Source organism: Ictalurus punctatus, chromosome 17, assembly GCF_001660625.3.
Source record: "Ictalurus punctatus breed USDA103 chromosome 17, Coco_2.0, whole genome shotgun sequence".
Classification (NCBI taxonomy): domain Eukaryota; kingdom Metazoa; phylum Chordata; class Actinopteri; order Siluriformes; family Ictaluridae; genus Ictalurus; species Ictalurus punctatus.
Genome location: NC_030432.2, coordinates 8,071,223 through 8,086,433, shown reverse-complemented (window position 1 = coordinate 8,086,433; position 15,211 = coordinate 8,071,223). Strand labels below are relative to the sequence as shown.

General features: G+C 36.9%; 1 protein-coding gene across 1 annotated transcript; it reads left to right on the top strand.

The window, feature by feature from the left end:
- The first annotated feature begins 3,402 nt into the window (after positions 1-3,402).
- On the top strand, positions 3,403-14,813 carry il4i1 (interleukin 4 induced 1). Its single transcript, XM_017490688.3, has 8 exons — positions 3,403-3,591; positions 4,577-4,644; positions 8,907-9,121; positions 10,034-10,146; positions 11,824-12,025; positions 12,110-12,178; positions 12,264-12,400; positions 13,743-14,813. The coding sequence occupies exons 2-8, from the start codon at positions 4,614-4,616 to the stop codon at positions 14,500-14,502; spliced, it is 1,527 nt and encodes a 508-aa protein (XP_017346177.1). The 5' UTR covers positions 3,403-3,591; positions 4,577-4,613; the 3' UTR covers positions 14,503-14,813.
- The last annotated feature ends 398 nt before the right edge of the window (positions 14,814-15,211 follow it).

Sequence of the window (15,211 nt, the reverse complement as noted above, 5' to 3'; positions counted from 1 at the left end):
ATGCACTTCTTTCTCCAAAACATGACAACCTGAAATACTGCTAATATATTTGTCATTATATATAACACCCACCACACACCAGCTATGGTGGAGAGGAGAGCAGAGGAGAGCAGAGGAGAGTGATGCAACCAGTTCAGAGATTGGGATTATTAGGGGGCCATGATAGAGAAGGGCCAATGGAGGAATTTCGGCAAGACACTGGGGTTATACCCCTACTCTTTAGGATAAGTGTCCTGGGATTTTTAATGTCCACAGAGAGTCAGGACCTCAGTTTAACATCTCATATGAAAGACGGTGCTGTTTTTACAGTATAATGTCCCTGTCACTATACTGGGTCATTAGACTCCATGCAGACCACAGGTTGTGCGCCCCCTGCAGGCCTCACTAACATCACCTCCAGCAGCAAACTTAGTTTTCCCCAGGAGGTCTCCCATCCAGGTACTCACCAGACTCAACCCTACTTAGCTTCAGTGTGAAACCAGGTGAGAACTGCAGGGAGAGATGTAGAGGCGTGATGTGTAGGAACAGATATGACTGGCGTGCAATTCATTGGTTATTGTTCTGTGCGTAACTTTTTGTTTGTGCTGCTTTATTGGTTAAGAAGTCTAAGAGGCTGATTACTTGTGGTTCCATGAACTTGCATATCATCAAACCAGTTGTACTGGCAGGGACGTGTAAAGTCTCCACTATGGCTCTGTTTCCATTTGATTCCATTAATAATGCTGTCCCTGGGAATTTTAGACTCTTTCACCATTAATTATTATATACAGTCTCTGAATGTTTTTTTTAATTATTATTATTTCCTTTTTAAACATATCAATGTTATGCTTATAAATGCATATTTTTGTTCATATTTTCAAAGTCAAACGACATTATGTGTGCACACAGAATTAGTGTTTTTTTCACTGCCTTTTATAGGTATGTACTGTACATATGAAATTCTTGTTGTTCCACCTGAACCTGAAAGAGGCATGTTTTAGCATGTCTGGTGCAGGAAAACAACAGGCTGGGGACGTCCTATTGCTCGAACATTCTTTGTTTTATTGCTGAAAAAGAGAGCCCTTCTTTCATGGTTTTTGATTTATTAGATTAGGTTATGGGTTTCTACTTTGAAGTTTTTCTGATAAGGAAACTCAAAGCTCAGCGTAGAGCTGAACATGGAAGCTTTAAGGATTTCTCTAAAGTTACAACTGAAGAACCCTTAACTGTTTTAGATTTAACTTTTGAAAGAGCAAAAAAAATAAAAAATTACCCAGTGGCTGTGTTAATCACTTCATCTTTTAAATCATATTTAAATCCATCCATCCATCTTCAACTGCTTACTCCTTTTCAGGGTCGTGGGAAACCTGGAGCCTATTCCGGGGAGCATCGGGCACAAGGCAGGGTACACCCTGGACAGGGTGCCAATCCATCACAGGATTGGCTTAGTGGTCAGCGAACGTGCTAACCACTAAGCCACCGTGGACATTCATGACTATGACATGAACACTTGCTCATTTTACACACGGCTAGTCTGAGCGAGCTTAACCACATTGGGATTTGATGAGGGAATAGTTGATACCAATTCACTAATATAACAGCTATGCCTTTAATGCTTGTCATACAGATTAATATGCAGCAAATGATGAATAAGCATTACTAGCCTATGCATGGAAGACAAAACTGGCAGAAGGGCTGAAAGAGCACAGGTAGCTAACACAGATACTAATCTAGCCACCATGTCACTCACCAGATACCAAACTGATTAACCTCTTGATTATTGTAATTAAATTAAATAATTTTTTTTTCTTTGGTGTCAAAAACAAAAAGAGTGGTGTGTGGTGGGTTTAGGCATGCCGGATTTACATTATGAACCAAAATGGGTGAATATTATTTTAAATGTATGGATTTATTTATTTATTTATTTATTTATTTACGGACAGTGCACATTAAAGAACATGACTGTAAATGTGCCAGAATTTTTCATCTGTAGACCCTTGACATAATGTTAAAAAGGCACCCTAAAAACAATGCATCTCATAATAATACAATAACAAAACAAAACAAAACAAAAACCCCACACTAACTACATTATCAAATACTAATTAAAAAATACAAGCACATGATTAATTCCAGGCACAATAAATCATATTAAATACATTATATTAACAGAAAATTTTCTAAACTCATATTGTGCTACGTAAGAGGTCAGAGAGACAGCAACAGGTGAATAACAAATAACCAAGAACAATTATGTTCTTAACATAAAAACAGTTCTTTCATCAATTTTAAAATATCTGAATTTATCTGTCACATCCCTACTCTCTCTCTCTCTCTCTCTCTGCCCACCTACAGTTCACATAGAGCTGTCTGTCTCCTCCTCTGTTTCTTGAAGTTCACAGTAATCTCTCTCTCTCTTTCTCTCTCTCTCTCTACCTGTCTCTCTCTCTCTCTTTCTCTCTCTCTCTCCCTGTCTCTCTCTCTCCCTGTCTCTCTCTCTCCTTGTCACTCTCTCCCTCCCTGTCTCTCTCTCTCTCCCTGTCTCTCTCTTTCTCTCTCTCTCCCCCTCTCTCTCTGTCTCTACCTCTCTCTCTCCCTGTCTCTCTCACTCCCTCTCTCTCTCCCCCTGTCTCCCTCTCACTCTACCCCTCTCTCTCCCTCTCTCTCTCCCTCTCTCTCTCCCTGTCTCTCTCTCTCTCTCACACACACACACACACACACACACACACACACACACACACGCAAATTATTCTGACCCTAGCTCTGAACTCCAAATGATGTACAAAACAGCAACATCATATGCAAAAAATGCAGCAAATGCATTTTTACAAGGCACGTATTCATTACTCTCACTGCCACTTGTGTGCCACTCATGAACATTCATATGCACAGATGTGAAATTTGTTAGGTTTGGGAATGAACTGTTATTATTAAATATTAAATTATTAAAAATTGTTGTTAAAAAAATAGTTAAATAACTGTTATTTATTTATTTATTTATTTTACTCTGTGGCACTATATTCCCTTTCCCCTATGATTGAGCCTGTGCCGTTTGCAAAGTTTTGATGTTTAGCTCACTCTTCATGTTACCTTCGATCATCACTCAACAATGTTTTTAAGAGGTCTGTAAACCATTTAATATACAGTAAGTGAGGATGACGTCAGAAATTCCACAAAAAAGAAGGAATGTCTTGTCAATATATTTAAAATGCTCAACAAGGGTTAAATATGACTGTATTAGTAAATATTATTGTGCATAGCTTATTAAATCTATCACGCATTCGAGCTTGACTTCTTGAACCAGCTGCTCTCCCATATGGACTGTGAGGAGGATGACTGTTCACCCTGAAGTAGTGTAACTTCCCACTTTATGATGCATATCAGAAGTTCAGGAGTGACAATTTCTCAAGGGTGCTGACCATCTTTTTTTCACACCCAAAAAAAAAAAAAAACCCGTGCATGCGTCTGCTTAATTCCTGTAACATTTTGGTGAGAGGAGATAAAACCGCGCAGCACCAAGCATGCTTTCGATTTGAGTTGAGAATAAAAGCCGAGCTGCATGGTAGTCTACATTCATACACACCCCTGCTCCTGACCACAGCAACACGTCTGGTAAGTGAAACTACATGGATGGATGATTTCACCAGCTATTTGTGTGAGTAGAAAACATCCATAACTTAGGCACAGTTAGTTATTTAGAATTTAGGTGCCAAGCATGGATGACGTCATAATTCTAGGCGTTAAATGTAAACATGTTTATATCACATATAGTCTTAATCTTAAAAACATTCATGATAATTCATGAGTTGTTTTGTGTGTGTGTTTTTTGTTTTGTTTTTATTAAAAATATATATAATTATGTTTAATACTTAGATAGTTTCTTGGGTAGTTATGGGTTCTGTATTCTTTTCTAAAAGGGAAGAAAAAAAACAACAACAACAAGAACAACACCATTAAATCTCAATAAAAACCAAGGTGAATGATAAGAAATGCGCCTAGGTTTTAAAACCTTATCCAAAAGGATAAAGTCATAACGAGTCACTTACAGTGATGAAATGAGAGCAGGTATGTTAATCAACAGGAGAAGTCGCTAATCTAATTTGTTCAGTATGGCTGAACTTGGAGTCGGTGTGGGAAAATATTCCTTACTGAGTTTCCATAATCATCATCATCACCACCACCATCATCATCATCCTCATCCTCATCCACTCTATAGTCTACAGTAGCTATATCAGCTCACATGCTTATGTTAAACCTTAACTTTAATTACGGTGAGTATAGGCTACTTTACAAATCGTTGAATGAACAAGGTTCATTCTTATAATGATCACGTGTATACAGGGTCATTCATGCTTTGTGTATGCGAAATATGACCGTTTTGCGCACTGATTTGTATGATAGGCTAAATGTGACAACTGGATGTGTTTTTTGTTTAATGGACGCATTCTTCCACTTTCCACTTATTGTACATGTTTAAAGTCTATCTGAATTATGGGAGGAAATAGTCTGAACTCGTTTCGCTCAGCTTGTACACTATAAGTTTCAGTTTTCAGTTTGTCTCCATAATGAGGAGTATAATTTCCCCCTCTCTATGTAGGTTTCTGTTTACTGAAATTCCGGCCAGACAAAGCAACATGTCTCAGGACTGTTTCATCTGTCGCTCATGTAAGTACATTTAAACTTTTTTTTTTTCAGTTTAACTGGAGTTTGTTTTAGTAATAATAATAATAATAATAATAATAATAATAATAATAATAATAATAATAAACTTTATTTTATAGAGCGCCTTTAAAGGCACTGTAGACAAAAGAAGTAGTACACAGAATTTTGTTTTATAAAAGTTAATAAGAATAACAGCAATACTACTACTACTACTACTACTACTACTACTACTACTACTACTACTAATAATAATAATAATAAAAGTAGACATGAGCAGTCAAATGCAAGTTTAAAAAAGTCAGTCTTAACTTGAGCTTTAAAAATGCCAAAGGTCTGAGCTTCCCTAAGTTTGAGAGGAAGAGAGTTCCAAAGGGAAGGAGCAGTTTCAGAAAAAGCCCTGTCACCCATAGATTTTAAGCAGGTTTGTGGAACAGTTAACAGATCACACTGTGAGGAGCGCAGTCTGCGATTTGGGGTGTAAGGAATGAATAAAGCAGATAAGTAATGAGGAGTCAAGCCATGTAATGTCTTGTATATCAGCATCATAATTTTAAAATCTACACGGAACCTGACCAGGAGCCAGTGCAAGGACTTCAGAACAGGACTAATGTGATTGTATTTCCTGGTCCCAGTCAGGTTCCTGGAGGCAGAGAGTTGCCTTTTTACTTTACTTCTTAGGAAATATATTATATATATATATATATATATATATATATATATATATATATATATATATATATATATATATATATATATATATATATATTCCCTACACACACTTCCCTTTAACTTTTCCACATTTTGAAGTGTTACAAACCAAATCTGGAACTGCAAAGGAAGTTCACTGTTGTTTTGACATGCGTCTACACAAATGAACCCATAATATTAAAGTTTGCCAAATAACTTACAAATAAAATAATAATAATAAATCAGTAAATGAAATGGCATGATTGCACAAGTATTCAGCTCTATTTCTGTGAAATTTTTGTTCAGCGCTATTTTCTGCCTTGCACCTCCGGGGTTGGGAGTTTGATTCCCGCCTCTGCCTCCACCCTGTGTGCGTGGCGTTTGCATGATCTCCCCGTGCTTTAGGCATTCCTCTGGGTTCTCCAGTTTCCTCCCCCAGTCCAAAGACATGTGCTGTATGGCTGATTGGTGTTTCTAAATTGTCCATAGTGTGTGAATGTGTGTGTGAGTGTCTTGCGATGTGTTGGCACCCCGTACAGGGTTTGGTGCCTCGATTCCCCTGGGATGGTCTCCAGGCTCCCCGCAACCCTGTGTGGGAAAAGCAGTACAGAGAATGGATATCCAGAGTTTGTTAGAGAACATGCCAAAACAAAAAGCATCATACAGACCAAGGAGCTATGAGGTAAAGGACAAAGTTCTGGAAAAGTATGAGTCAGAGTTTGGTGAGAATAAAATAGCCCAAACTTCCCCAATTATTCTCCACGTCCGTGGAGAATATAGCACAACCACAGGCTGTACACAAAGTGTCACTGACTGGGTGTATTGGGCATTACAGTACATAAATGAGTAATCATATGAATAACATTACAGTTTAGATGGAATTTAAATGGTTCATTGGATAATTAAACCTTATTAGCTTCGTAATGAGGTTCTACTTGGAACTCTTGATTGGAAAACACTTACTTTTAGGTTTATACTGTACATCAAACCTTTAAGGGTTTCCCCAGAGAGTCAAACAACAGTCTGTTGTTGATTAATGGAATAAACAAATTGTCTAAATGACATGTAGATATTTTTTTTTAAAGTGTATTTTAACCAGTGAATGAAACAGAAACTGTGCTCTCAAACCTTTTGTAGCACAGACCCTTCTATCTGTACAATAAATTTAACAAATCCCCTCAGATTAATATGAATAATTATACTCACCATCCACTTTAATATTCAATTCAATTCAATTTATAGGTTAATAGGAACACTTGTAGACCTGCTCATTCATGCAGTTATCTAATCAGCCAATCATGTGGCAGCAGCACAATGCATAAAATCATGCAGAAACAGGTTAATAGCTTCAGTTAATGTTCACATCAATCATCAGAAGTGTGATCTCTGTGACTTTGATCATGGCATGGATGTTGGTACCACATGGGCTTGTAGTGTATTTTAATATTTGGTCCATTAATACAATGTCCTCAGTAATATTTTGGCTAGTTATTAAAGCCATAGCGATTTTTAATTCTGAACTCCACTGACAGAACATATTAGGTCCAAGATGACATTATTTACTGGCTAAAGTTTTTGAGTTAATGAGGTTTGAATTAAACTCATTCAAATGACCAGTTAAAGAGGCTAATCATTGTAAGAACAGAATAATACATATAACATCTTTGATAATGGTGGGTTGTGATTTCTACCACTGTAATAAAATCGAAAAGTCATGGAGCCCCTAACTAGGCTTCACACTGCATTAAGTTAATGATGCTTCTTCCGCTTAATTAAAAATGACAAAGCAAACAAAACAATTGTACTCATATAAAAGGATTCTTCAAGGGTTCTCTAAAGATAGGGTTCCCAAATGAGTTCTGCTTAGAATTATTTTATGATAGGGAACACTGTTGTAGGGTTCTATTTACATAGGACCTTTAATAGTTCTACAGAAAAATCTTTTTTGATTCAAGACTGTAACAACACAAACCAAGGTGCATTACAACAAGCAGGTCTAAGATGTTTAAACACTGTCTGCATGTGGGTGGCTTGTGCATAACATTGCCTTGACTAAATATTGCATTTGGGATTGCCTAATGCAATAAGCCCTTAGACAAACACTAAGGTAGTAAACCATATTTTAATATTTAATCTGGCCTTTTATTATAGTCACCATAGTCCAAGACTTTGATACTCCATCATTTACATTAATGTCCTCTAATTTTCTGTGCATTTGTTTCTAATGTTGATATGTTCCAATGTAGAAACTTGAAAATGTACATTTTCAAGTGATAAAACATTAGCCAATGGGTTACAATAGACCTCTGGGCAGAAGCTTGGACATGTTGTAAAGAGATTCAGATAAGATCAGAGGTGGGCTTAGAGACTGACATACCAAAGACACCCAGACTGAGGCTAAAGAACTAGGGACATCGATTCAGGTGAAGGAAAGTAGAGTAGAAGGGATATCTGTAGCAAGCAGAACAACAATGATGGAGACCACTGGCGGAGGTTCTACTGTGATTTTGGTCAGCCAAGCATGAGCCATTGGAAAATGACCTACATATCAGTTGGTCAAACTATTAGAAGAAAAGCATGTAAATTTCACGCTTTTCTTCATGTCTGCCAAATGGAGTATTAGTAAGCACTATGTTGACATCAGAGTTAATATGGTACAATGATTTATATCTTTCAGTAGAAGAATGACTTGTGACTAAAGTGTTACTTAGTCACGTAATTGACAGGGTCACAGTCACATAGTAGACACTGTCATGTAGTCAAACAGAGTTATATTCAGCATTGGAGATTTGCATGGTTAGCCATGTTTTGTACATCCACTTATCTAGCACCAGTAAAAAAAAAGTTAGGATCTAACTGACCACTATCTGGTTAGAGACAGTCTTGAACCAACTTACAGTGCTCTTAATTTTCTCTTTTTTTACTCTCTCTCTCTCTCTCTCTCTCTCCTGCTTATCCTCACCCTGTCTCATTGCAACACAGAACAATCATTAAGAGAACTCCTCACAGGTGTACATTCCTTACCACTCACCACCTCCGGCTCCGCCCTCCTTTCACAAACCGGGGCTCATACACATCCCCGCCACCACAGTTACAAATTCAGACCAACAATAAATAACAATCACTGTAAGTTGTACAGTGTGACTTTACATCCATTGGCTCATGTTCTATTAATCCTGTGACAGTATAATGGCCTACTTTGCCTCAAATGCATGCTTGTTGGGGCCTCTGAGTGGCCAGGATCCCTGAGCACATGCCCAGTAGACCTCGTCGGTAATCTGTCCCTGCTTGATAGTGTCACGTAGTTGACGTTGATTCCAAAATGTGTGGATTACAACTGATTCTAAAAGTCATAAAAGACAGCTAGACTAACACTGTAGGCAAACCCAAACAAATAGCCAATGACTACAGCTATAGACCAATAGTTTCATGAATAACAAATCAAGCTATAGAGTTGATGTGTGCTTTCAACTTGTGACATCATGCACCTGTAATCCATGTCTCACAAAATTTTTAATAATTTGTCAAGTCTGAGAAATTTCACAAGAGTGTCCTCCTATTTTACTTTTTTTCCCCAGTATCTGTTGTGATTGTACTGTTCATCGTTTTGAGTGCCAGTGCATACAAAGATGATCCTATTTCAAAATGTCTTCAAGACAATGACTATGATGAACTTATTAAGATAGTCAACCAAGGCCTTCCTCCATCAAAGACCCCGCGTCGTGTGGCCATCATTGGTGCGGGCATTGCTGGACTTACTGCAGCTAAGTTACTAGAGGATGCTGGACATAAGGTAAATGTATGGACCATAGTTCACAATCCACAATCATGTATTCTCTTAAAAAAGACTACACCAAGATTACTTACACCAGATTAGGTTTGTATGCAAGTCTTGGTTTTCCTGCATAAAGTTCCACCACCTATTATACTTTTAAATAGTTTATTTTTAGATGACTATAAATCCCTGGTAAGGCAGCAACAGGAATGAAGACACAAGGGGCAGGCTTTCTTTTTATTTATTTTTACCAGAACCATTTTTAGCCCTTCATTAGGCTAAAGCAAACTAAATTCCTTTTTTTTTTTTTTTTTTTTTTTTTTTTTAAATCTAAGCACAAGGCAATCACAGACATCAACAGCTATACCTGTGTAAACTTTCAGTCACAGGCTCAACTTCACTGCAACACAAATAGCCTATAAATGCACTTCATAATTACTACACACGTAGATGTAAGCACTCACTCAGTACCTACTCGTTCTCTGCGATTCCTCTTCCCATTCAGAGCCAGTGATTGATTGGACTGGCTGCCATAACGACATGCTCATATTTACTGTATGGAACAGCACACATGTTGTAATGCTGGACATCAAAAAACCAACCTGATGGAAATATTCTCTAAAAGAGATTATGGAATCCTAGGGGAAAATTTTTTCATTTATTCTCATTTTGCAAGTGTTATTTTGAATGGAATTCCTGGGTGCACATTTTTGCCATTGTTTCTTGATCTTCATCTTTGTGCTACATACTGATTTCTGATTTTCCTGCTATGACACACACAACCAGCTCATGAATACCTATAATCAGTTGGGAAACATTGTTATAACATTTATGTTTATATGTATTACAAGCTGTATTTATCTGAATTTGGATTCGGATTTAAATTGTCCACGTGAATGTTAATCAAATAATTATGTAACGGTTCATTAGGTTACAATCATAGAAGCAAGTGATCAAATCGGTGGAAGAATTGAGACATACAGGGATAAAGTGGAGGGCTGGTATGCAGAATTCGGTGCCATGAGGATCCCGAGTTTCCACTGGTGAGTTCAAATTCTATACCACAAACCCTGTGGTAAATGTTTCTCTGGATCAATATTCTCAGTGTTTTTTTAGCACTTGATCCTATATTTATATGCTATCTGTTAAATCTCACATACATTTAACAATCATTATAATCAATATTTTACCTTTTTTAGTTGGAAACTTGTGGGCCATGTGTTTTCTACTGTTAGCTTTATTAGTAATGGATAAAGAAAGAAAAAAAATATTTTGATCAGCAACAGACTATTTTCATAGATAATGAAACAGAGCTTAGTTTAAATGACAAGGCTAGGCAAAGTATTTACAGCTAGAGGAAATCAAAGAAAGCAAAGCTCAAGTAACTAGCTGACTTTAAATTACATAGGCACCCTTTTTAGCTAACCCCCCCCCCCCCCCCCCCCCCCCCCCCCCCCCCCCCCTTTCAGATAGGGTTTGAATGTTGAAATTAAAATTGTAGACTAGAGCAAGGGTTCTTAAACTTTGGCAGCCTGGGACCTCTTTAACTGTCAGAAAATACAAGTACAATAATATTTGGGCTGTTTATTGGAGCCTTAGCGCTTTTAATTTATACATTTTCCACTCACAGAACATTTTTATTAAGATTCAAGTTGATTTTTTTATGCTACTTGTTATTGAATGGCTGAGATTTGGATTAGACCATTCAATTCAATTCAAATGTCTAATCAAATATGGTAAAAACTAGAGATACACAGGTGTATCGGCCAATAATCGCTATCGGCCGATAAAGGCAAATTTTTACGCTGATCCCAAGTCAATCAAAGGAGGGCGGGAAAACACATGGGTTTCGTGCTGTGTGTAAAGATGATGTCTCTCATGTGGAATGACTAAAAAACTGCAGTTTGTAAGCCCTGTAAAAATTAAAGGGCTGCTAAAATTTTACACTGGACAGCAGTGAAGCGGGAGTTTCGGTGTCGAGTCAAATTTTTTTTTGCCGCGCTGCTCGAGCTGATTTAAAGCACCAGTACACCGTGGAAAGATTTAAATGAAGATGAGTTGATAAAAAAAGTTTATATTGCATTTATATTTGTAGAGTAGTATATTTATATCCAGTTAATGTTAATATATAAAAAAGTTGATATTATATATTACCAGTTTGATATCAGTGATGAAGTAGAAATGTTTTTGTTTGTGGTGAGTGAATGTGAGACTAACAGGAGGTTTTTACAATTCATTCAATGTTAATATGAATTAATAACATTTAATAAGTTAAGAAATCTTACTTTAATCTTCAGAATTGAGTTCATGTGTTAATGTTAATTAGAGTAATGTGTTTTCTGTTTATGAGACCAGTTACTGTGAAACAACTTGTTGAAATGGAGAGAATAAAGTTTTTATTTGTATTTCTTTCAAAATTGTGGAATTAATTATTATTCATTTAAAAGGAGGTATAAAAGGCAGAACTATCGGTATTGGTATCGGTATCGGCCGATATCACTCTGAATAATCGGTTATCGGTATCAGCTGAAAAATTCAGTATCGGTGCATCTCCAGTATCGGTGCAAAAACTAACCCTGTTAATAATAATAATTTTGACAATGGTCAGTTGTGATTCCCAACACTATAACAAAACTTAAATTTTAAAACTTAATAAAAAACCTTTGAGAAGGTCTGTAGTTCAGGTCACATTATTTTGTACCTTCTTTGTTTGTTTCCAGGATTCTCAGGAATTTCACATCAAAGCTGGGTCTGAAACTGAACAAATTTACTGAAGAAGACATAAACACTTACTATTACATCAATGGCTTCCTTCACAAAACCTACAAAGTGAAGGAGAATCCTGATGTGCTAAACTACCCCTTAAGGGACGAGGAGAAAGGAAAATCGGCCAGTGAACTCTTTGACCAATCTTTGTGGAAGGTGAGTGAAAGAGAACAGATATTTTAATTATTCTTTATTTTATTTTCATTATCCTGATTGAAAATAATTTTCATTGTTTCCTAGATAAGAGAGTATTTGAAGTCAACTAACTGCAGTGCAATGATAAGCAAGTATGATTCATACTCTCTTAAGGTAATGAACCTATAACTTTAATTATTCTAAATGAAGTTAAATCTAATTAGTTTGGTTAAGAACGGACGTGTGTTTAATTGGACAGGAGTATTTGGTGAGAGATGTTAACTTGAGTGCTGGAGCCTTGCGCATGATTGGAGACATCCTTAATGAGAACAGCTTCTACTACATTTCTCTAATGGAGAGTCTCTACTTGCAGGCTGATGTAAATGATGACACAACGTAAGTATATTTAAATAAAACCTGCATCGGGGTGGACAAATTACTAATCCGGGACACCCATATTACTTAACAGTTACATATCGGGGCTTTTTTTTTTTTTTAAATTCACAGTTGATAAGCAGGTTCTGTAGGCTCTTGAAGAACCAGAATGATAGTCAGTTTCAAATAATGTTTTATGTGTGACGAGACACCACCGCAGCTAATAGCCAACATCTTACAAGTCCAAAGTCTTTTAATGTTTTTGTTGAGGGTGCAAACATGATGTCTCAAGACCTGTGAAATTTGAGACTATGAATACATAAAGTCTCCCCTGCCATGGATTCAAGCACTTACTTATTTTCCAGCGCTACTTTTGCAGTCACCTATTGTGGTTCCTATAGATTATTTTCCTATAACAGCATGTCTCTAAGTGTTTTATTCCTCTTATAGTACAGCGATTTGTCAACAATGAAACGATACATTTTTTAAAATAGTTATTTTCTAGATTAATGTTGTGGAAGGTCCATTAACAAGTACGTTCCTGTTATCACTTACATTGTAAAAGCTATAAACAGCTGTTCCCTCAAGAGCCTCTCTTTTTATCCTCTTGATAAGACAAAAAATGTCTCTGTTCTGAAGACTTTCCTGTGGTGGAAAACTTACTGACTACACTTTTAAAAAATATAGGTTCTTTAATAGTTCTTTACAGCATCATAGGTTCTACAAAGAACACCCTTCTTGTCAAGAACCAGTTTTCACTGTATATTGCTCTTGAGTTGAGCTAAATTGTTCTTTGGAGATTAAAGAAGTTCTTTATGGTTCATTATAGGTTCTTCAAAGCAGTGTATTGGTTCTTCAAGATATCATCTCTTAACATGTTAAAGTGAACCCTATAAGGTTCTTCGTGGGACTGGAAAAGGTTCTCCTGGCATCACTCTTAAGAACTTTACTTTGATTCCTTAAAGCACTAATTACGGCTTTTGTTTTAGAGAACTTATGATAACATGGTTCCTTGTGGCACTGCTGTGAAGAACCATTTCTGGGTTCTTTAAAGTGCCAGTAAATAGATGGTTCTCTTAAGAGCGTAAGAGTAAAAAGTTCTTGCTGCAACTTAAAAGGGTTCTCCTATGACATCAGGCTGAAAAACAGGCTTTTGATTTGAACTGGAACCTTTATTTTTAACCTTTTATTTTTTTTGGAGACTCGTTCATGAGCATACAACATGTGCATTAATGTAAACTCTGGATTTGAATTGCAACTGGCAATACTGTCAGGGAATTAATCAACACCTTGTGAACAATCAGTTCGAAGAATTCAGTACAGTACAAATATAAGTACTTCTTTATGTTATGTTCTTTTGCAGATATTCTGAGATCACGGGTGGCTTTTATAAGTTACCCAATAGGTTTTATGAAATCCTCAATGCCACAATCCTTCTCAACTCAAAAGTCAAAGGCATCAGTCAGACAGAAAGCCACGTGACCGTGTTTTATGAAGAACGCCGCAACTCATCGATTCTGACCCAGCAAACGTTTGACTACGCCTTGGTGACGGCTACGGCCAAAGCCACTCTCTTCATCAAGTTCCAGCCTCCACTGTCACCCTTGAAGCTGGAGGCCCTACGCTCAGTGCACTACTCTAGCTCCACCAAGGTTGTGCTGAGCTTTAGCCGCAGGTTCTGGGAGGACGAAAGCATTTGGGGTGGCAGAAGCATTACGGATTTGCCCTCACGCTTCATCTACTACCCCAGCCATAGCTTCTCTGGGAAAGGAGGAGCCCTCCTGGCCTCCTACACTGTCTCAGACGACTCCATGCTCTTCCAAGGAATGTCGGATGACGAGCTGAAGTCAGTGGTGCTGAACGACTTGATGAAGATCCACGGAGAGTACATCCAGGATCTCTACACTGGAGGTGTTGTGAAGAAGTGGGGGTTGGATCCATACAGCCTTGGAGCCTTTGCTATCTTCACCCCCTACCAGCAAACTCAATATGCTAAATATCTGGCAATGAATGAGAGTAGGATTTATTTTGCCGGGGAACATACGGACATGCCTCATGGCTGGATTGAGACGTCTATGAAATCTGCTCTCAAAGCAGCTAGGGACATAAACAATGCTGTATGAGAAGAAACTGAGCAAACAAGAATTTTTTTCATGATTTGCCCTCATTCGTACATCCGTTCCGTTCATCAGACCTCATTAATCATGCCATATAGATCATGTATTTGTCCAGTTCTTGAGGCCTCTGGCATTAGTTTTTATTCTGTTTAGATATTGAAAACATAAAACCTGATGTAAACAATATTTCTATGTTTTCTACAATATGTGTAATCAATATTTCTACAATGGATTGCTCTACGCTGCTAAATTTTGCTGCAACTGACTATGTTAAAAAATTTTCCACAAAATTTTTAACAATAAATACACAACCAGAATTTTGTTAAGATTAATATATATATATATATATATATATATATATATATATATATATATATATATATATATATATATATATATACACTTTAATGCAAAAACATGATGTATATTGATGATATTTCAAGTAAAGTGGAGTTACAGCAGGCTGGGATAGGCAAAAATGCTGTTTATATTGATATCTATTTCAGTAGTAAGTACTAACATACAATTTATTTACAATATTAGCCAAGAGTTTAAAACAGATATGAGCTCTTTGGCAGTGCTGTTTTCAGAATTATCTATATGGGTATTAAAATCCACTCCAACAATAAAACTGTCAAATTCAGATGAAGGAAAATCTTTTTTTTTTTTTTTGTATTTTGGCGGTATATTAATAATTAAGAGTAAAATCCATGTA